General features: G+C 35.8%; 1 protein-coding gene across 1 annotated transcript in view; it reads right to left on the bottom strand.

Moving 5' to 3' along the window:
- clint1b (clathrin interactor 1b) overlaps positions 1–19,189 on the bottom strand; it is a 40,341-nt gene extending 21,152 nt beyond the window's left edge. The window contains exon 1 of the mRNA XM_016451717.1: positions 19,009–19,189. Coding sequence (XP_016307203.1) covers positions 19,009–19,049 — 41 coding nt within the window. The 5' untranslated portion in view covers positions 19,050–19,189. The remainder of the gene's footprint in view (positions 1–19,008) is intronic.
- Between the last annotated feature and the right edge of the window lie 4,990 nt (positions 19,190–24,179).

Raw genomic sequence — 24,179 nt, 5'->3', positions numbered from 1 at the left:
GTACAGTATGTGGAAAATAATGTGTTTTTTGAACCTTAAACCGCATAAACATTTCATTACACCAAATACACAAAATAATGTTCTTTTTAGCAACATCATATGGCCCCTTTAATTAAATTTTAATAATCAAAAGCATCTCCAATTAATTGATTTTATTAAAAATGTAAAGAAATTCAGAAATACTGCACATTTACATTTTTCTCCTAAATAAATTCTGGTAAATAATATTTCTGGTAAATACTCCTTTAAAAAGTGTTTTTTGATTATAATTTTATAATTTGTAGACTAGAACACGTGGATATGTTGTCATTCTTACACTATAATACTGAACTTTGATTTCAGTGATTTGGACTATGAGATGGACACTTGCTTCTTGCACTTTATGCTGCACTTTACTTTTTTACTTTTGGATTTCATTTGGTTTAATGAAATATAGTTTAATAAAATATTCTTAAGTAAAATAGTTTTTTTTTTTTGTGTGGGAAATTAACCGTTTAGATTAATCGATAAACTAGTCGATAGATTAATCGAAATAAAAATATTCGTTAGTGGCAGCCCTAGTTCAGATGAAACCTGGTGTGAAAAACCTGTACAGACAGCTCTGTTTAGTGTTAAATCTACCGAGCATTCATGTGACTAAACCACTTTGTCAACGCTGTCGTAGATTAACCTGACAGTCTATGGAAAAAATGTGTAGGAAAGAGCTACAGTACTGAATGGTGGAGTTTCGGAGTCCAAAAAAGTTTCTCTACAAATGAAATGTATGATTCACATATTTTATAAAATCTGCATGGCAAAGTTTTAAAGACAGATACTAAGCTAGCCACACTTGAGGGTCCCATGGACATTGTTCTTAGCCATATAGATTCAAGCGATGGCCCAACTTGTAGACCAATCTTTACGGTTTTTAACTAGCTACAAGAAAGGTAGACAACAGCAAAGAGTAGGTAACTTGGAGTAGGCACTATCATTAAGAGTTAATGCTCATGTCAAACTTGTTTGTTTTCCACAAAACTTCAGATGTGAGGAAGCGTAGGAGGACATGACATTGAAATGATGTGCTTTTATTTGGAAATAAATCTGAAGACCTGGTGTTCCAAAATTCTAATTAATAGACAGTCTAAGTCAAATGGAGAAAGTGAGAAATTTAAAATAAACCTTTTATAGCTAAGTTTTAACTCAAGTCGATCAATGGTCAAAGACCAGACTCACAATTCACTTCAGAGGATGACAGTTAAAGGAAAACATGCAACTTACTGTTTAACAGGGTTGAAAGAGGGTTCATGTAAAAACATTTCTTAACTTTCGAACAAAGTTTCCACATCCTTAAATGACCCTTAAACCAAACTGATCATTCTTTCCTCACCGTAATGTTATTCCAAACCATATGACCCATAGGAGATGCTTAACAGAATGGCTTGGCTGCTCTTTCCATTCATCAAAAGACTGTGCCCTATGGCCAAAAATCACAATATTTTTTCAAAATCATACAATATCGATATTTATCACAATATTCATTTACCATTAATGGGAAAGGAAATGCTTTCCACATGTTTGTTAGACCTAGAATGAATGTAAACAACTTGTTTGTTCACAATTGAACTCTCTTTTAATTTAGGGAAACATTAAGTCTATTTTTTTCTCTCTAAATTCTCTGTTTTACTTTGTGTGTGTGTGTGTGTGTTTTATGATTTAATACAAATGTATCATCAAAAAAGGTGTGTAATGAAAATAATTAATAAAACTTTAACAATTTAATCAATCTTTTAAAATGTAATCAAATGAAAATATAACAATTAACAATGAACAAAAATGATAAACAATTATCAAAATATTAAATTTTTATGTTATGATGTATGATATTCCTTACAATTATTATTATTATGATTACTTTGAGAAGTACATGATAGCAAAAAATAGTAATAAATTTCTATCATAATATCTTCAAGTTAAAGGGATAGTTCACCCAAAAATGAAAATTCTGTCATTAATTACTCACCCTCATGTCGTTCTAAACCCGGAAGACCTTCGTTCATCTTCGGAACACAAACTAAGATATTTTTGACGAATTCTGAGAGCTCTCTGACCCTCCCATATACAGCAATGTAATTACCACGATCAAGGTCCAGAAACGTGGCAAGGAGATCGGTAAAATAATCCACGCGACATCAAAAAGTATTGTCGTAGCTTCGTAAAATTATGGTTGAACCCCTGATGTATAAATAAATAAGGCAAAAAAAAAATATCTTCATATAAACAAAGGCTACCTGTGCTCTTTCCATTTAAAATTAGAGGCAACCACTGCATTTGAATCACAATCCAAACAAAGATGCTGAATACATGAAGCATAAGCATTTTTTAAATCTAAATTAGATTGCATAATTTGACATTTTAAAACAAAAACAGAATGCTCTGACTTTAGTTTTGTGAAACTATACCACATAAAACAGCTGCACGAAACAAAGAGCACAAGCTCTGAATGAGATGCAGATTCACTCTGACAGCAGGAGGCGCTTATGGAACAGCAGCGATACAGCGTTTCCTTGGTTTCCACTGTAAACAAAGCAGCGCAGTGCTTATGAACGCTGCTTTAATATGACTTATACAGAGACGAGATGAAAAGAAAATATCATCTAAACTTTTCTAAAGACAGTCAGTTCCCCTCATAGATACATTCATATAAACTCCCACCCCCAAATGCAACGCGACTGGTTTAACATTCGTTTAACCAATTTGAATCGTCACATATTTGTATCGATTTTCAACCGGCTTGCGGTGAATCGTTACATCCCTAGTATTGCCATAAAGAATGCAGTCGCACATACTTTTTTTTGGTCTTTTTTTTTTTTTTGTCCATCTTGGATCTTGGACTATATGGAAAAACAGCAGTGTAAACATTCTTCTAAATATCCACTTTTGCACTCCACAATAAAAGGAAAACATGAGTTGGGAATGACATGAGGACTGCTTTGGGTGACATGGATCTAAACAGTTCTCAGAGCATCTTGTGAGATCAACAAAACTTTAGACGAACCCATATGTACAGCCTATAGTCAGGACTATAAGAGTATCAGCTCCACCATTAAGGCCCAGACACACCAAACCAACATCAAAGAACTAGCGGTGACAAAAGCAGACTGTGGTGTCACCTGCATCTGGGCCAAAAAGTTGCTCTTGAACACAAGGCAAAGACTACAGCCATCAGCTAACTAGCATATACATTCTGCCTCTGTGCAAGAGGAAATAACTCTCCATAACAGCAGGTGGCAGTAGTCTTCGTCATTTAAAAAGGGAAACTGGTAGAGCTAAGATTGTGAATATATACTTGCTTATTTACCATTTTTGCACCAATTTTGCTCACCATAGACGGATTCATATTACAGCTCCTTTGAATAAGTCTAAAAATTGCAAATGGCACTAGCATTGTCATTCTTTGTTTCCATTCCTTGCTTCCATTTTTCTTCTTGTGCACTGGTTCACCAATCCGAACAGTCAATCCAAGTGATCTCTCTCACCAACTGACTCTGCCACCCATTCAATAGGATCAACTGGCCAAAAAGCTGCAGATGAGGGTCTGACTAATGCCAAAGCAGTTGAACACAATGCAAAAATTAGGCTAACAGACACTCAAAGATGGCCTGACAATGGCTTATTGTAACATGGCCTTTAGACCAGACTTAACAATGCATCCTGTTAGACAATCAACACGGACAAAGCCTGTAAATAATAGATCAATGCCACATCATCTGAAAATTACATTCTTAAAACCAGAACCACACGCACAAGACTGTAGAGGTGGCGCTCGGCGGATGTTTATCATGCTAACTCTCAAAACAGCTGCAAACACTTTCCATAATCATTACTAATGTGAAAATGTGGCTTTTTCCGCCTCACTCTCACAATCCCAAAGGGCAAAGAGGGTGGGAGGGTGAAAGTGAACTTCTGGAAGTTATTACAGACAGTTTAGTGGTGCTGGATGATAAAAAAGTAAAAACAGGAATGCTGGCAGGTGGGCAACATTCATCTCGGTGGAACGTGGAAGCTGGTGGTCTGGAAAAGACAACGCAGCTGATTTGCAATCATTTGAAGAATCAGAGAGCCAAAATCACGTCTGAGCCAAATCAATGACTTCAGCAAAAACTGGCAACAAAGAAACTGATCCTGCTCATCTGCGTCACTCTCAGGCTTCAAGGGTGGCGTGGTCTTTCCAATGGATCAGTTTTACTTAATGGCAGAGCAAATTCAATCTGTAAACACTTTCAAAAACAAAACCTCAAAATTCCTCAAGTAATTCAGGCAATTCAGATGGAGGCCAATGCTGCACATATGGTCTTGATGACTGAAAGATGGATCTAATTGTGTGGCAGCTGGCAAGGAAGGATGTTAAGTTATTTAACCAGCACTATTCCATAAAAAGCCACACTGACATTTATCTAACAGCTTCATTACACCATGTTGACCATGTATGTTGAGCAGGGCTGTACAGATTCAACCTTTGGGCCTTATTCACAGAACGCAAGCAGAATGAATGTATAAATCGATAATAAAAACCATTAGCATGTAAACGGTCACATTCAAATCATACAATTTCCATACAAATGTTATACACAATTTACAGACTAAGTTCAAATATCGCGTCTTTTGCGTGCTCAATTTCGTTATTTAAAATGTAGACCCACGGCAAGCGATGTGCTCATTTTTTCCCCGCACCACAGCGAGTTAAAAACATCTCAACTTTTTCACAATGCCACAAGCGCACCGCAGGTCATGTGACAAGAACCAACCAATCACCTTCACCCTTTCTGTAACAACATTGAACGCTCAGCCAAAATGGAGGAACAGTTGATCATAGCTGTACAGGGACAGCTATTTTTAAATAAATTTTGTGTAAATTCAGTAGCAGAGCTACTGCAAGCGATTTTCAGTGCTGGAAATCCATTTATCCTTTGCTGAAACTTCCGCGTCGTCATGGAGAACGCAGGTCACGGTTGCTTAGCAACGGCAGACGCAACGGGAGCGCAAGCTCCTGAGTGCTTTGGAAAGAAGGAGAAAGCGATGTTTACATATCGCGTCTTTTGCGTGCTCAAGTTCGTTATTTCAAATGTAGACGCGGTTGCGATGCGCATGCGGTGTGACATGCTCGTTTTTGCAGGCGCGTCCGCACCGCAACGAGATTAAAACATCTCAACTTTTCAGAATGCCGCAAACGCACCGCACGTCATGTGACAAGAACCAACCAATCACCTTCACCCTTTCTGTAACAACATTGAAAGCTTAGCCAAGATGGAGGAACAGCTGATCATAGCTGTACAGGGATAGCCATTTTTAAATAAAGTTAGTGTAAATTTAGTAGCAGAGCTACAGCAAACGATTTTCAGTGGTGGAAATCCATTTATCCTTTGCTGAAACTTCCACGTCGTCATGGAGAGCGCAGGTCATGGTTGCTTAGCAACAGCAGACTCAATGGCAGACTGAGCGCTTTGGAAAGAAGGAGAAAGCGGCGCACGTTTTCGACGCGTTTTTAGGCGCGACATGTGAACAGCTCCTTACTCTGCTCATATTTTATGAAGAAGACCTGTTAATCAATATATAACGATTCTATTTATTTAAAAAATTGCCCTTGCATAAGAATGTCTTACATATTTTGTCCTTGTACATAAGAAGAAGGTCTTCTAATGCTGTTTTTACAATGCAAGGCGACTGCAATTTAAAGGTGAGACAACGCAAAAAAACGTTTTCTGCTGGCTGTGCACTAGAATCAACAGTCAAATAGATTCAATACATTTTTGTGATTATTCATTGCACTTCAACATTACACATCGGAGTTGTAATAGTCATGATGTGAAAGACAAAAAAAATAAATAAATACGGTATGCATAATTAAATCTGCTGTGCTGCACAAGTTATGAAAACACTTAACAATAAATTGCTTGATAGTCTGAAGGTCAATGAAAAAGTCGATTTAAATACGAATGTTCTGCATGTTCATATGATTAACAGAAAATACACAACACAGAGTTTGTGAAAAAAAAATATTATTAATTATTATTATTTATTCATTTTAGATGTTTACATTTGGAAAAGCTGTGCTTCATGCATAAACCTGCCACCCTGTTGGTTTGGCAGTAGCTTGCTTGCCCTACACAGTTACCTTGTTTAATTTCTTAATTCAAAGTTATATATTTTGTTCTATTTATGTTATTTAAGTTATTTATAATAAGTGAAGTGAAGTTTACTGTTAAAGTGCACTGATGTCAGACTCCTTTTGAATAATAAAGTGTATTGTTAAATTGTTAATACCCTGCCTCCACTACATAGGCCTGTTTGTCACATCATTAAAAGTGTTTGATCACCACATTTGAGTTATCATTGCAAAAATGTGTTTATGTATATATATTCTGTTTATGTAGGCTATATCCTGTATTCTATATACAGTACCAGTCAAAAGTTTGGACACACGAATGGGAAGTGTGTCCAAACTTTTGACTATACTGTACTATAATATAGCCTACACAAAGAATATCGGCCGATATATCGGTATCAGTCTTTTTTTACTCCCTAATATCGGTATCGGCCCCCAAAAAACCCATACCGGTCGGGCTCTACTTAGTACAGTACCTGTCAAAATTTTTAAATAATATGATTTTTAAATGTTTTTAATAAAGCCTTTTATGCTCACCAAGGCTGCATTTATTTAATCAAAATACAGGAAAAACAGTAATATTGTTTAACATTATTTCAATTTGGGAAAACATTTTTTTTTAGTTTTTATTTTAAAATTTCATTTATTCCTGTGATGTAAAGCTGAATTTTCAGCAGCCATTACTTCAGTCTTCGGTGTCACATGATCCTTCAGAAATAATAAAATTATAATATTCTATTTTTTATTATTATTAATTTAAGAGACTTATACAACAGAAAGACAAAAGTTGTAAAATTACTGGCGTGACCACAAACAAACTTGCACGGTATCACAGAGTAGAGTCTACTCTTTGGCTGTTTCAATGCCAAGCAAGAGTTCACGATAGTGGGATTGGCAATCGATGTGATTCAAGCATGTAGAAAGAGTGCTGCAAAGTTGGCCTAAGATTACAAGGAAAATCTCAGGCAACTGAATAATAAATGATGTCGGTTTATGCAAGCAAGTGGCCTGTAGAGCAGTCACACACACATACTAAATACATTCCAGACACACGTACTGTGCTGCACATATTCCACTGGAATATTCAATATGCAGGAAAGACAAAAGCAGAAGAGGCAGGCTTTCTTTTGCACAAAGAGAAGGGGGCACAGACAGGCGTAGGGGCGTCTTGCCATCCTTTGCATCCGCAACCTCTTTGTTCTATGGGCCTGCCGAGATTTACTCTCCACTTCTTTTATTCTCTCCTTTGCTGTTCTTCGCTAGAATGAATGGGTGTACTTACACATTCACTGTGGAGCTATGGCCTGCGAAAAACTCACAACAAACTCAAGACGCGTCACTTGAAAGCTCTCGGAGTGGTTTCAGCTTTCCTGCTCCGCCACCTCAGACTAAAAAAACTACCTACAGCTTCAGAGGAAAGCAAAGGTCTGGATAAAGCTTTACAATGGAGATGAGGATGGTGGCGGTTTATAATAAGTATGATGGAGAGAGAACGAAACCAGCAGCTAAGAGATGAAAGGAGTGATACCTGGACAAGGGAAAGTTTGCTAGGGAAAGAAGTCCCAAGAGATGTGAATTATGGAGATGGGTGATTCTGAGCTGGGGCTACCACTGGGTTCTTCGTTCAACAACAAACAAATATATATGGATGAAATATTTCATTTTAAATATATAATGGAACTTTTTGTTTTTTTATTTTATTAGCATTTCTCAATACTTTTTTTTTCAAATTCCTTGTAGTGTATTCTGAGATTGCTACAAATGCAAAAAGGGCATCTTTAAAGACAGCATACTTTCAGTACCTGCGGACAACCTTTCCTTTACAATTCAATTTGATTACAGTTCAAAGGGTAACGGACTGTGCAAATGGAAATGCAGAAATAGCACAGAATGTACATTAATGTGGGAAAAGCATCACAGATATGACAACTCTCCCTTACAATTGTGACATTTCTGAATACAGCACTTTCGTGATGACAGTAATCAATCTAAAATACTTTCAAACCAGCAGACTTTGACCTCTGAGACATTCCAACTGAAATCACAGTGCTATGTTAAATGTTATTTAAAGAGCAGGCCATATGGGTTTTTTAAAAATATCTCTTTTGCAGTTTATAACGTAGCTATCCTTAAACGAAAACAATCTGCAAAGTTGTTAATCAAAAAATTGCACGATAAATAAAGATATAGTCTCTCAAAAGAGAAGTGCAGCTTTAGGTTTCCAGGTAAAGCACGATATTACTGTCTTACTGAAATAGTTCTGATAATTCGCTGTGAACCCACTATTTCCTAAGAATGTGTAGGTTAATGTAGACTGACGTTGTTCTAATAATTACTTCGTTTAATGATAAAGAATGTAGTGTAGCGCATAGACTTTATAATAAATTTATAAAAATATAAAAAATTGCTATTTTGCTGCACCGGCAGTTATAGGGTTAATGCGGGAGAGACGAGCGAGTTAGTTAGGCTGGTGCGCCTGTGATACAGCTGTTCTGCGTTCTGATTAAAAGTTAAGACACAGAGCGTTTTTTTTCTGTTGTTCTTCAAATACTACAGTAGACATATTTTGGTTTACAAACTGTATCGTTTCATCAGTCACGTTAGCACTCGGCTAACGTATCCACCATTATTGTTTTAAGTCTTTTAAGTGTATTGTTTTAAACATAAGTGTTTACAGTTTAGAAGCTAAACTTTAGCTGTGGGCACAATTCGCTTGCCTAAGTGTTTTTGTATTTTATGTCATTATTTTAAGAACGGATTGGAGAACTATATTATTGTTTTATGTAAAGGTGCTTTGTTGATGGTAGCGCTAGCTAACTTGCTCAAGGACTCCTCTCTGTGCCAATCACAACAGGCTTGGCCAGCTGACCAATCAGAGCAGAGTAGGCTTATGGAAGGGAGGGGTTTGCTCTGAACTTGCTTGGAACGAATCGTTTCGAAATCATTGGCAAATGACTCTAATTAAATTAAATGTATATTCTGAAAAAATTACAATGTTTTCTGACCTTAGATGCATATAAACTTGTTGTAGAGGACTCCAACACAATATTAGGACACTTTAAAATTCCATATGACCTGCTCTTTAACCAAATGCTGATCATGCAGATTGGCAACAAGATGAGATGATACACTGTGATTGGAACTGTGATTTCCCCAAACTGTATGATGGTTAACATAAAGGAGATAACCTTTTTGTTGATGAACCTTAGTTATAATTCAGTGGAATTGTACAGCTGCTATTAATTATGTGCATTTAGCAGTGATAAACACATTCCAGTGATAGTCACATCGACATCTATACCTTCAACTAGGATTGGGTACCGAAACCCGTATGTAACCAGTATGTACTAGAACCGAATCAGAACGCAAATTTCGGTGCCACTTAAATGAGCGATCGATTGAAATATTTGTTCTCCGAAACGGACGAAAAAATTATTTCTCGACTGAGAAAATTCACAAACTCAAGTCGGAAAGCTCTAATAATACAAATCCAACACATCTTCGTAGTAACGCGAGTGTCCATGTTGTTTTCACATTCCGCCTTAAAAGTACAACTCTGGAAATGAGAGCATCCGAGGAGCGCGTGAATGCAGCAATTACACTTGCTCTGATGGCAGCAGGTAGATACCGTTAGCTAGCTAAGCTAAACATTCTTAAATTAAAATGCCTAAAGCTAAACTTCCCTTGTAATGACTTGCAATGAGAAGCGTTTCTAAACCTGTTGTCCAACAAAACTATAACGTTTTTACTCCACAACTGCTTCCTTTTGTGATCTGATGTGGCTTCTTGTCACAGAATGAGGCAGAAAATATGTTCTATACTGTAAAAAGCATATGGTAAAAAGACTATGTCGATTAGCAATGGATTATAAATATACTTAATTATGATGAAAATACCAAAGATGGCTTGAATCACAGATAAACTATACATTGTCGCAGTCGAGTGTTTATTGTCTTTGTTTTATCATTCAAAACGTTAATATCTTCTGTTTACTCAGTTAAAGCAATAGCAATGCCTTTGTCCATATTAGCAAAGAGTATAGGGATTGCCTGAGTCCTATTCCTTCTGTGGTGCACATGTGGAGTTTCTGCGCGAGGCGTCCTCTGGCGTCCAGTATGAATGAAACCGACATTAAATGTGATTATAGCGCTCAATAATGTCCAATCCATCCTATTTTGGGTATTTATTTATTTATTTTTCAAGTATCGATTTGGCACCGGTATCGTAAAAAACCCAAACGCTACCCGACCCTACCTTCAACACCAAGTTATTACAACATCAAATTTAGTAGAATAGACTATTAGGCTTACAAGAAGAAACAAAACAATGATGAAATATACTGGGCAACTGCAAATAATAAGAAATTAATCCAAATATCCAATCTCCCACCTTTGGCTTAAACAGAGGAGCAACTTTAAGTCTCCTGGAAGCACTGTTGCTGACATTAAAAATAAGTGTAAAATAACTTCTGTAACCAATCTTGTTGAAATCCAACAGAGCAAATAACTTCAAAATAGGGTTTGGACAAAGTCCTTTCTCAATGAGTAGAATAGTTTCCACTGTTGTGTGTTCCAGGCACAAACCACTGCAAGTTTCAGTGTGTACCTTCTTGAGACACCACAGGTGAGCACAACATTAGGAAAGACAAGAATTACAAAGTTGGAATGATCAGCTATTTTCTATTAAAATATCTAATCGTGCAGTTATCATAATCAAGTCTATGTGTAGTAATGCCACGACATGACATTCAAGTGGAAAATTAACATAGCATGACACTTTTCCTGTTGGAAATGTACTGGACAGTTTAGTTTGGGGTGGATTTAAGCCTAATTTATGATTCTCATCTGTTAGTTGTTGAAATGTTGGTGGATTACCAAAATAAGTCATTGTGATTATGCATCACTCCCCACCATATCCCAGCAGCCAAATAACTGATCAACTGAGTTTTGCCAAACATACATAAAACTGGCTCTGGTTTGGCAAACCGATTACACAGCAACATAATTGATAACACTTCCAAAAACTATAGAAATCTCTGTAGGTCCATAAAAGCACAGGAGGACAACCTAAACAACATGGAATACACTACTTTTCCTGATAATCACGCACTATCAAACTCTCAAGTCATTCTGAACACAACAATCTGTCAACTCTAACTGCCCAAAATCTGCAGACTGGCTCTGACTTTCGGTAACTATAGTGTCGAATCATTCACACTGCAAATCGGGGCAAAAATGTGTGCAGAGGTCATGTAGTATATTTCAGCCTACACAAGACGAGATTCGCATGAAAATCGCATTCCATTTTTTGCCCAGCCCTAAATGTATCTCTGAAGGGAACCGACCGTCTTCAGAAAAGTTTCAATGGCATTTTATTTGATCTGATAAAGTAGCGTTCATGCGTGCAGCTGCTTTGATTACAGTTGTTACCGGGGAAACCGCTAGTTTTATCACTCTAAAAGCGCCTCCTGCTGGCAGAGAATTAGTTTGCATTGTCAATAACAAGCCCATCTCCAGCAACATGTTTTCGTTGTTGCTCAATTTTTTTGTTTTCTGCAGCAACTCAGAGCACTTTTCATATTTTTTATCCTGGCTGAAGCACATTTGTTTCAATCTATAAGAATAATCAGCCTATACCAGTCTAAAATTTTGATGAATTTAATGTTTTTTTTTTTCTCTTCTGCTCACGAAGGCTGCATTTATTTGATCCAAAGTATATGTTTTATCCTGGCTGAAGCACATTTGTTTCAATCTATAAGAATAATCAGCCTATACCAGTCTAAAATTTTGATGAATTTAATGTTTTTTTTTTTCTCTTCTGCTCACGAAGGCTGCATTTATTTGATCCAAAGTAGAGCAAAACAGTAAAGTTTTGAATTATTTTTACTATTTAAAATAAGTTATTTTAAATCTTCAGAAATCATTATAATATGCTAATTTGCTGAATATCAATATTTAGGCCTAAAACAGTTGAGAACATTTTTTTTTTCAGTACTCTTTGATGAATAGAAAGATCCAAAGATAAGAATTTATCTGAAATAAAAAGCTTTTATAACATTATACACTATTCCATTCAAAAGCTTGGAGTCAGTATACATTTTTTTGGGAAAGAAATTATAGAAATATCATTTAGCGCTGCAATTTTATTTTATTTATAATACTTTTATAATGCTTTAAATTGATCAAAAAGATTATAATGTTACAAAAGATTTCTATTTAAGATAAATGCTGTTCTTCTGAACTTTCTATTCATTAAAAGAAACCTGAAAAAAATTCTACTCCGCTGTTTTCAACATAATAAATGTTTTTGAGCAGCAAATCAGAATATTAAATGATTTCTGAAGGATCATGTGACTGGAGTAATGATGCTGAAAATTCAGCTTTGAAATCACAGGAATAAATTACATTTTCAAATAAAAAACAGTTTATTTAAATTTTAAAAATGTTACTGTTTTTGCTGTATTTTGTATCAAATAAATTCAGGCTTGGTGAGCAGAAGAGAATTCTTTTAAAAAACTAAAAACTTTTGACTGGTAGTGTATGTCAGCCTATAGTTTGATATAAGGTGAACATTAATTTATTTGTGCTGTTTTTTTTTTCTTAAACATTATATAGTTTTATAGGAGGTTTCATAGACTTGGAAAAATTCATTTTTCTTAAGTTTGTAGGTACAGACATCTGTTGTGGGTGTTCTTGGCAGTTTTTATGAGGCTTTTTTTCATAGTGTTCATATCGATATCGGAATTATATCGTATCGACCAAAATTAAGAAATATATCGTGATATACATTTTGGCCATATCGTCCAGCCCTACTGTTGTATAAAATCAATATTTTCATATTCGAAAAAAAAAAACAGCACTCTTGCTCATGGATTAACTAAATATGTATATATGTGTGTGTGTGCGTGTGTGTATAAAGAATTCATACATGCAGGGGATTTTTTTTTTGCTCCTATCTTTTGAACTACTATTTTAGAAACTTTTTTTCTGTGCAATGGTGCACTAAGACACTTTATAATAATGCATTTCATAGATATAATACTTGCACTAAATTTGCCTAAGCTACGTTGCTTTATATTGCTATGCTGCTAATATTTAGGTTCTAGTGTCTATATGTGTGTGTGTGTGTGTGTGTGTGTGTGTGTGTGTGTGTGTGTGTGTGTGTTTGTGTGTGTGTCAGACTGCATCTGAGTGGTTTTAACTGGACCTCAGTACTCAATTTCGTTCCAACCCATTTACCATGTTTTGGAATGACAATAAAGCTTTTTTAGAATTTTAGTTTTTATTAGTGGATATTTGGCAGTTTTTAAATATCGGCATCGGCCGATAATTTTTCCTGTTTGGCCGATGCGTTTGAGGTGCTGTCTAAATATTATGTCTAAATACGGGTAGAAGTCTGTCTAATAATCCGATAGAACAGTTAAACAAAGGAATTAAAATGTATACAAAAAGTCTTAAAACAACTGCTTTTATATTATTAGTAATAGAAAGGCAAACATTATAATACTTTCTTGTTTGCCATCAGCATTCAGCAAATACGCATTTATATCATTTAAACAAATCTTTGAATGTCTAATAAACATCCAATTTCAAAAACCTTGCAAACTTAGTCGGGTCCAGTTGTGAGATCTTGTGAAGTGTGTATGTGTATCCTGCATGATCGCGTGTTCTCTGTGTAACGATCGGTCCGTGCGAATTGAATGCTGACAGGAGGAGAGTTCTGCCTGACTGGAGACGCGCGATAGACAAACTTCAAACTCGTGAATTCAAATTAAGCTGCGCTTCATGCTTTTGCCCACTGTCATTTTCACGTCATTTTCACTGTGTGCTGTATGTAAAATGAGTGTTACCTTGGCTTTATTTGAAAAAATATGATTAATGCACACAAACTTCCCAGAATACTCAGTGCCCTGTTGGTTACAGTGTTTTTTAATTATATTTTTATTAAATATTTATTTATATGTGAAAATACTTTGTCATCTAAAGTATAAGTATGTTTATTTAACACATTTATTTTTTAATCAATTTTCAAATGATTTCAAATTTCTTAAATATTAATAAAAATAAATAATTATATCGGCTTTATATCGGCCACCATGCTTTCCAAGATATCGGCATCGGCTGTCAAAAAAACAATATCGGCCGTTAAAATTATGCTGCGCTTTATGCATTTTCCCACTATCATATTCATGTCATTTTCACTGTGTGCTGTATGTAAAATGAGTGTTACCTTGGCTTTATTTGAAAAAATATGATTAATGCACACAAACTTCCCAGAATACTCAGTGCCCTGTTGGTTACAGTGTTTTTTAATTATATTTTTATTAAATATTTATTTATATGTGAAAATACTTTGTCATCTAAAGTATAAGTATGTTTATTTAACAAAAAAAAGCTGTTTATTTTGAAAAGCTGTCAAAAAAACCAATATCGGTCGACTACTATTTTTTATACTGATTTTATTATACAACTATACATGAGATGGGGTCAAAATAGCACCAAATATTGTTTCATACTTGCGTGCAGTAATTTTCAGTTTTACTCTGACAAACGTAACAATAACACTAAGTGATAAAAACAGGAGATAACTTCTCCTTGTAAAGTTCACTGTTTGAAACTAGCATGATGATCAATGTCATTGTAACTAGAAAAATATGAGGGTAACAGGGTTGATGCATATAACCTGTTTTAAGAACAGGGGTGTATTCCAGAAAGCACGGTTAACATACCGTCAGTTAAACCCTGAACTTTCGGTTGATTAACCCCAAACCTTGCTTACTCGAGGTATGTGGTTCAAAAAACGCGTCTGGGAGTAAGTTAATTAAACTCAGAGTATGTTCCTGGTTAAGACTCAAGACATTCTCAACAGAGCGACGAATCGATATGTCACATAACCTGCTTTTTGGAATACCCCCCAGATGTCAACTAAACAAACCTGAGGGAATAATGATGGCAACTAGCTTTTATTTCCATATTTTTGGATGTATTAAGTTAAAGGGGTCCTATTATGCTTTTTCACTTTTTTAAATTTAGTTAGTGTGTAATGTTGAAAAAGAAGAGCTGGCATGCTGTCGCCACGGCGAAGAAACGCTGTTTTTTTCCACCCGGTTCCAAAACCCCTTTATTTGTGCTTACAAAGGTCCTGCAAGTTCCTCTTGTTTGTAAACATTCTCAGGGTCTGAATCGGACTCAGATTGGTATGGCAAAATTGATGTCATCATCGTTAATATTTACAGTTGCGCAGATGAATCTCGCGGTTATGGTAAGGGGCGTGTCAATTCCGGAACACGCGTTTGGCCAAACACAACACACTGGGCCAGCTAACCAATCAGAGCACATTTCATGTTTCGGAAAGAGGGATTTCACTGAAACAGTCAACTAAACAGGGTGTTCAAGACAGACTGGGAAGAGAGGTGCTGCAATAATGTAAAATACGTAAAAAAAAAAAAAATAAAATAAAAAAACACCAACAACAATGCGTTTTTGGAACAATCAAGCACGAAAACCTTTTCTAGTACACCAAATCAAGACATTATAAGACATAATAGGACCACTTTAAATCTGTTGTTGCGTTTAAAAAAAGTCTCTATTAAACACAGTAAAAGCTAGCATCAGCTAGCAAAGTAATTTTATCACACATGCATCCTACCATACAAATTCAATTTTTATTCAGTTTTCACACTCCCTTTCCCTCTGTAGCACAGCCACAGTCTAAGAGATGCATAATAAAACAATTCTGACAAAATAGTTACTGAATATTGGCTTTGCAGGGAAGTATATGAGTGACGTAAACATTTACAGCAATGACCAAAAAGAGTAAATCGTAAATTCGTAAATTGTAACACAACAGATTTAAAAATGAATTTTCTGTCCAGGGGAGTACAAAAGCTTTCAGAGTTAAAAAGTCAACCATCGATTAGCTAGCAGTACATTCCATTTATCCAGCCCTAAATGAATTTGAAACATCACCATGCTGCACCACAACATTATATGTCACACCACAAACAATCACACTGAATGTGAAACAGTCAACTAAACAGGGTGTTCAAGACAGACTGGGAAGAGAGGTGCTGCAATAATGTAAAATACGTCAAAAAATAAATAAATAAATAAAAAAAACACCAACAACAATGCGTTTTTGGAACAATCAAGCACGAAAACCTTTTCTAGTACACCAAATCAAGACATTATAAGACATAATAGGACCACTTTAAATCTGTTGTTGCGTTTAAAAAAAGTCTCTATTAAACACAGTAAAAGCTAGCATCAGCTAGCAAAGTAATTTTATCACACATGCATCCTACCATACAAATTCAATTTTTATTCAGTTTTCACACTCCCTTTCCCTCTGTAGCACAGCCACAGTCTAAGAGATGCATAATAAAACAATTCTGACAAAATAGTTACTGAATATTGGCTTTGCAGGGAAGTATATGAGTGACGTAAACATTTACAGCAATGACCAAAAAGAGTAAATCGTAAATTCGTAAATTGTAACACAACAGATTTAAAAATGAATTTTCTGTCCAGGGGAGTACAAAAGCTTTCAGAGTTAAAAAGTCAACCATCGATTAGCTAGCAGTACATTCCATTTATCCAGCCCTAAATGAATTTGAAACATCACCATGCTGCACCACAACATTATATGTCACACCACAAACAATCACACTGAATGGAACAAATGCTGCCTGCACCAAGATAACAAGCGTAATAAAACTTATTGATGATTCTTTTACTTATTATCGTGGGTATCACTGCAAGAACAAGCAAAAAAGCTTCACCCAACAACGCACAATGAATGCCAAAGGCCAACTATATCAATATCCATTTCCTTTCAGCTGAATTCATGCATGCTTAAAAGATGCCTTCTGCTGTGGCATCCATTACAGTAACTTGACTGCAGGGCTTGCTTGTGCAACAGACACCCAGAAAAAAAGGGAGTCAGAAAAATTATGACCAGGAAAACTGCTTAAGCAGTTCTTACTAAAAGCATGAACATAAACCATACAAATATTTTAAATTTGAAAACTGTCCACTTCAATAAATCACCTGAACAACAATGCAAAATATATTATTCAGAATTATTTAAATAAATTATTTTTATATTTATAAAAAAAGACACTCTTTAGGAGCAAATAGATTAAGATATATATTGAATATTTTGAATATTTAAAAACAGTAAGTGCTACATTTACAATCTTCACTGATACCATAGATTTAGAAAGCACATTCCAGGTAAAATGTAATTTGTGTGGTTAGTTTTGACCAGCTACTGCAGTTTTACCTTTAGACTTAATTTAACATAATCAAATCATTGTTTTATGGGAATGTCACAGCAACGATTTTGAGATAGTCTTTCAGGGACATTTTTACGGGTTTTCTAACTTGCTATAAAGGATATGAACAATTCACCAATTATCCATGTTAATAAAAAACAGCACGAAACTTTAAGACAAAGCTGTTTTTGGTCATTGGATGATATATTAAAGCTACCAGCAGAGTCATTTAGGACAAATTTTGAGACAGTGTACAATAAATTAAAAAAAATTACCATTTTGAAATTATCACTAATTTTGCAGAGTTAACAGCCTTGTTTGGTGGATAATGCACTATTTCTGTGTGAATATTGGGCAAAAACGATTGAATTGCATAACGAAATTGAATAGATTTCCAAGTATACACTTCATAAAGCAAATGAAAAAAATGCAATTAATTGTTGTTAACCATTTTCCTCTTCCCACTATAACCTGCTACTTAAATTGTATATATATAAATTGTTTCTTTATTGTTGCCACATAGCCATGCACTAGCCTAACTTTTTGAGAAAAGACATGCAGTGGTTCATTGGGCTAGCCAAGAAGTAAAATACAGCTCTCTCACAATAATAAAAAATAACGTTTGGTTTTAAAATCAAAATTAATATTGAATAAAATTAATATAAGTTTCTCATCAATTTGCACCACATGGTTCTGCCATCTTTTACAAATTAAATCAGAAGGACGTTCAGAAATTCATTCTTTTTTCAGGTGAAGAGCACCTAATGTTAGCGTGATGGAGAAAAACAAGGCCCACAGGTACTACTAAGGTCATCCGGGCGTCGTAATTTTAGGGATGACAGCTAAATCGTCAAATCTGATATAATCAATGTGTTGTGACGTTAAGGTTGAGCGATACCGTTATCCATTCCCCATACGAATTTATAATGGTGACTTTAGCTAAGCTAATTGGCTAATTAGCTAGCATGTATAACGGGCCTGTAACCGGTTAACTGTATGACATTTAAACAACACAATCTTTAACATGATACACACAAACACACAAATAAAACATATGTGACGGTACATAAGATAAGGAGAAATGCTGTCAGAGACCGTTCAAGCTCATGTGCTGCTGACTAGTGAGATGTTTAGCGGGATAACACTATTGACAAGAAGAATGAACAGGTAAGAAGAATATATCTGAAAACTTAGTGAGCTGTCTACCTAGTCAACATTTTGAGAGCACTATAGGCAAGGAAAACGTGCCTATTATGCCCCAAATTGCTACACGCTCCTGTCGTACCTAAAGATGCTGCCTAGGTAGGCAGCTCACTGGGGTTTGATACACAGCCTAGAAAAAAAAACCACACTCGTGCAGAACAGCGTGGAATTGTGTACATTTAAAAGAAGAACACATATGATCGGGAAGGGGTCATAAATAGGTTGAAGATAGTGAAATAAAAAAAAAAGATCATAATGTTATATTAATCGTGTGGCGCTCGTGATCAGCTGAGGGTGTGTGACGTCACGGGATCCGCACCTTTATAAGTAACGGGCCTCTGCATCGACACACAAGCGCTTTAGAAAGCAAAAGCCCGGGCATACTCACGCTTTATCCACCAACTCCCTGACTTTCCACATATTCAACATGTCGGCGCTTTAGCAGGGGCTCTCTGCCTCAATATCGTGTCGTCCAGTCCGCACTAAAACACAGGTGGACTCGGATATCTGTTACCGATAATCAGAGAACTCCTCAGCCCCTTCCGCCTCTCCAGCGCTAATCGACACAGCAGCGAATCGGCCAGTTACTACGGTGACGCGTATTGTGCGTCAAGGGGGGAGCGGACGCGGGCATGACGTCGTGTGCGGGCATCATGGGAAATGTAGTTTTCGATAAACGTAAACCGCCAAGTACAACCCAAAGCACATAATTATTTAAATATATGTTACTCTGAACCATAACAAACTAATCAGATTAGTGGCTATAATTTATAGTGCTAATCCAGTTCTGTACATAAAAAAGAAAATAAAAAAATGGAGAAATATACTGTATTACAGCAGTCAGAAGACAGAAATATGTCAAATGTTCTATCACTAATCAGCCTTTGAATTAGAAACCTTAGACTGAGCTATATGGTTATTAATTGTACTTTTATGATTGCCAAATAAATATAAAGTATTGCTCTCAATTAAAATGAATTAAATTAAGTCAATAGCACATCATCCCTGTTTGCCAATATATTGCTGACAAACTGAATCAGTGTAAAGGTTGCATCAGAAAAGAAAATATTAATATGAAGATCATTTGTAGTACAATGTATCCCACATATATCATAACCACAAACCATCACTATGTCATAACCTTAAAATTATTTGCCTCAGAAGGCTTTGCCATTATAGGCCTACTTTGATTATACTATAGTGCTGGCCAAATAAATATTGACACTACCATGGTATTGAATTTGTATTGAAACGTTCATGGTATTTGCATTGTACTTCATGGTAATTCAAGGAATATAATGGGTCTACCATGGGACATGTTCAAAACACCATGTGGAAGTGAAATAAGTAGCTTACTGGCTAGCTTAATACCTTATATACCATCTGTTAACCCTTGTCATTTCACAATACTTTGTGAAAAGTAATCATTAGATCCAAACTTGGTTGTTGTTGTTATTGTTGTTGTATGTTACATTGTTACGCCAGTAGGTGGCAGCACGTGACCATCCTAATGAGTAATTTAGTAATTCATTCAATGATAGGTTGAGGTTCAAAACAACTGATTCATTCAGTAATGATTGGCTGTGCTGCCTATACCGTTATATACTGTACAGTTTGAGGGGACAGCCATTTGTAATGTTGTCTGAAACCATAGTGATAGTGGATATTATCAAGTGTACTCAACATTTCAACAAGTGTATAACCGATGTACACTAAACGGGTAGCCAAATAACACTGTGCACTGTAAGCATCAAAGTGAATTGATTTGTGTGTCTCACTAGAAGATGGTGTCTACAGCACTTCCGGCACACTTCCGTGTCCAAATTTGCTCACTGGTTATCATTTACTCATTCAGTGGACTATATTAGTGGAGTAATGTATAGAATAGTGAATGCGGGTAAGGTGTGATGATTTCAGATACAGCCATTGTCTTCATAAATGAGTCACTGAGTCATTCACTCAACCAATTTGTTCAAAAACCCTAAATCAGGAATGAAACTCTACTGTCTGTTCCTTGGCGTTACAATGGTTCTTGCAAGTATTTTCACTGGTGGAGAAAAACAGACACGCTAACTGGCAAAATTTACTGAATAAGTTACTCATTGTTACCTTACCAAACCATGCAGCATTCTGTTGTCAATGCAGTAAATTTGTGTGGAAAAAACTTGAACCTGATGCAAAATCTGCACGGGGAAATCCTTCACCCTTATGCAAAATGTTGGGTACTTGTTCTGTGACTAGGGCAGGGTTGCCAGGTTTTCACAACAAAACCCGCCCAATTGCTTCTCAAAACTAGCCCAAAACTAGACCAATCGCGTTTCAAGGGGGGTCCCCCGATAAAAATTGCGTTCTGGGGATAAAATACACGTTTTTTGGCGGGGTTCCCCCGGTAAAATTAACATGTTAGGGGCTAAATATCACGTTATTGGGGTCGTTTCAACCCGCGGACATGAAAAACAACCCGCGGCAACAGTGTTAAAGTAGCCCAATTCCGCGGGAAAACACTGGACTAGGGACTTGTTTTGATGACATACACTTTTTGGTCGAGGATCTTGCTGAATGTTATTTCAGATTAGACATTCAGACAGCGAATTAGCCACCAATTCACCAAAACATAAAATAGTTGTGTTTACTTATTTACATATTTGTCCATAAATTTCCTGTGGCCTCATACCTATGGCCAAGTGATGTATGTCCATAACATACTTTTGCTTGCATGATATTGCTTTAATAGATTCATATATGTATATATTATATCACAGAATTTGTGAATTACAAACATTGTGCAAAAATCAGGAGCTGTGCTTGACAACAGGTTTTAAGTTGCAGCTAGTAATAGTACAGAGTCGCTCTGTCTTTCAACTTCTGGCTCTGGAAACTGGGACAAAGCTCGCCAAATGTCTCTGTCAAAACTTAATGGACATTTCCAGTACGCCCTTCAACAAGAGGACGCAAAGCCTAACAACTGCAGTCAAAAACAACATTGCAAGGCATTCAGAAAACACTGTGAACCTTCATAGACAAATATAAAATGGCAGAAAGGAGCCATCCTTGAAAGTCTGTTAATCCTGCAGCACTTTGGCATCCTGATTCCATCACGCTCAACTTTGTGATGGACAGCAGACATCAGCGGAGGTTAGGCCACCGGTTTCCTGATGTCATCTCCGATTCAGGGTCCATTTCTCAAGAGTCTGCGTCATATTGCCTCCATGTGTGAATTCCAGCGAAATGCTGAGATTTTAAAGAAGAACTCAGATGGAGATAGAAAGGGCAACCTTTCACATAAACACATGGTATAAATAAATAATTAACCTGATGACAATCAAACAAGCAAGAAACATCGATTGTCTAGAGTGACAACAGACACAAGACGGCACTTAGTGTCCTCAAAGTCTAGCACTCGAGGGAGAGACCATTGTGGGCAGGCAGATTTGAAGTCTAGATGAGGACGTCAGGACACTCGGGTACCATTTGATCAGCTTAACTAAGAGAAGTGGCAGAGATTGACAGCTGAGGCTGTTTTGTATTCAGTAGTGGTGTGGCCATTGGGGGGGAGGGTCAAGTGGTAAACAATGTCCACGGGAGGCACTTAGACGTGGGCCTACTGACTGAGAAAGTGCTGTATCATGTTGAAACGTGATGAGGTGCAAGATAGACGGCCCATTGTCAGTTTACTCGCTTCACTAACCTCTAGGTTTTAGCACAGCATTGTACTAATAGTAAGTTAATTTCTGTTTTAGCAGGTCAGAATCTGTACACTGCGTACTGGATTTTGAGGGGAAACCAGCAGAATTATTTAAACAGTGCTGAGAGTACTATACTCTTAGCTGAAAACATCAAATTTATGGCAGCTAGGAATTTTATAAAACTGCATGATGGATGTCAGATTTGTGGAAATTTGCAGAGCTTTCTGTAAAGTTCTGTGTGTGTAGATCTCATGTAGGCCTGGCTTTCAGATACAAATATAATTATACATTTTAAAATGGATTTTCCACACAAAAATGAAAATTCTGTAATTGTTTACTTACCCTCAAGAAAGAAAGCCATTCAGTTTTGAACAACAATAGGACTAGAGTAAATAAATTACTTTGTTTCTTTTTATCTTGGGTTAAATATGCCTAGCTGACCTAGATCTATAGCTGACCTTTATGCAAACAACACATTTCACAAACAAAAAGTAAAAAATATCATGATTGTTACATTGTTATATTAAAATTATAACTAAATTATTTTAATTATTATTACATAATATTAAGAAGAATTATAATAACTATTAAATTTAGATATTAACATTTTTAGGTTGCCATTTCTGTCAATGTAAGGTAAAGATTTTAACACAGTAAATATCATAGCATTTCAGTTTGACAGTTTTTTACAATCGCTATGACAATTTTTTCAATATTTTAACAATTTTCCTAAACACTTAACGCAGTTAGCACAACATCTGTCTGTATAGGCTATACAATTAACGCAGTTCTTGTTGCTTTGACACAAAATGCATGCAGTTAACACAAATTTAAAATGCTTGAACTTCTTTTACACACAAGCTCAACCAAGACCAAGACAATGGATTTTTACTGGCAAATTTACAAATGCTTTCACACTATATCTCAGAACAGATAACATAATTTTCTAAACCTAACTTATAGGCTAAAGTCAAAGTGAACAGCTGTTCATATTGTGAGTTTGGAACACAAATATATCCCGTTTTTTATTCATTAATGAGAAAGAGCTGATTGCAAATATATAATGTTATGCAACTACAGACCGGTTTCCCTTCTTCCTTTCATTGCAAAAACACGCAGACTATACGATTAACACATTTCTTGTTGCTTTGACACAAAATGCATGCAGTTAACACAAATTTAAAATGCTTGAACTTCTTTTACACACAAGCTCAACCAAGACCAAGACAATGGATTTTTACTGGCAAATTTACAAATGCTTTCACACTATATCTCAGAACAGATAACATAATTTTCTAAACCTAACTTATAGGCTAAAGTCAAAGTGAACAGCTGTTCATATTGTGAGTTTGGAACACAAATATATCCCGTTTTTTATTCATTAATGAGAAAGAGCTGATTGCAAATATATAATGTTATGCAACTACAGACCGGTTTTTAATTTTCTACACAGAAAATAGTGTACACAGAAACAGAAAGCAATGATAAACACAATGTGTCAATACTAATAAAATAAGGTACAAAACAACTACAACAAAAAAAACAACAAAAAAACACAAACCATGAACAGACAATGCACAGTCAGAATAATAGGAACTAATAATAAAAATAATTAAATATACATATATAAATAAATATTAATCCGTTATTCAAGCTGTTTATGAGATTTGTAAAACAACCTTCAGAAATCAAGCCTTACTCCTTTCCCATCAACTATCAGGACTGAGTAAAGAACCCAGAGTGGGCTTTTTCAAAAGAGGCTGCACCAAGGCATGTTTAAAATGTGATGGAACTACACCCTTTAACAGACTCTGATTCATTATGGACAGGATCATAGAACCCACCACATCCCAAATCTGAGTTAATAAACAAG

This window comes from Sinocyclocheilus anshuiensis, unplaced genomic scaffold (genome assembly GCF_001515605.1).
Source record: "Sinocyclocheilus anshuiensis isolate Anshui unplaced genomic scaffold, SAMN03320099.WGS_v1.1 scaffold25, whole genome shotgun sequence".
NCBI lineage: Eukaryota > Metazoa > Chordata > Actinopteri > Cypriniformes > Cyprinidae > Sinocyclocheilus > Sinocyclocheilus anshuiensis.
This window is presented reverse-complemented; position numbering and strand designations above follow the sequence as displayed.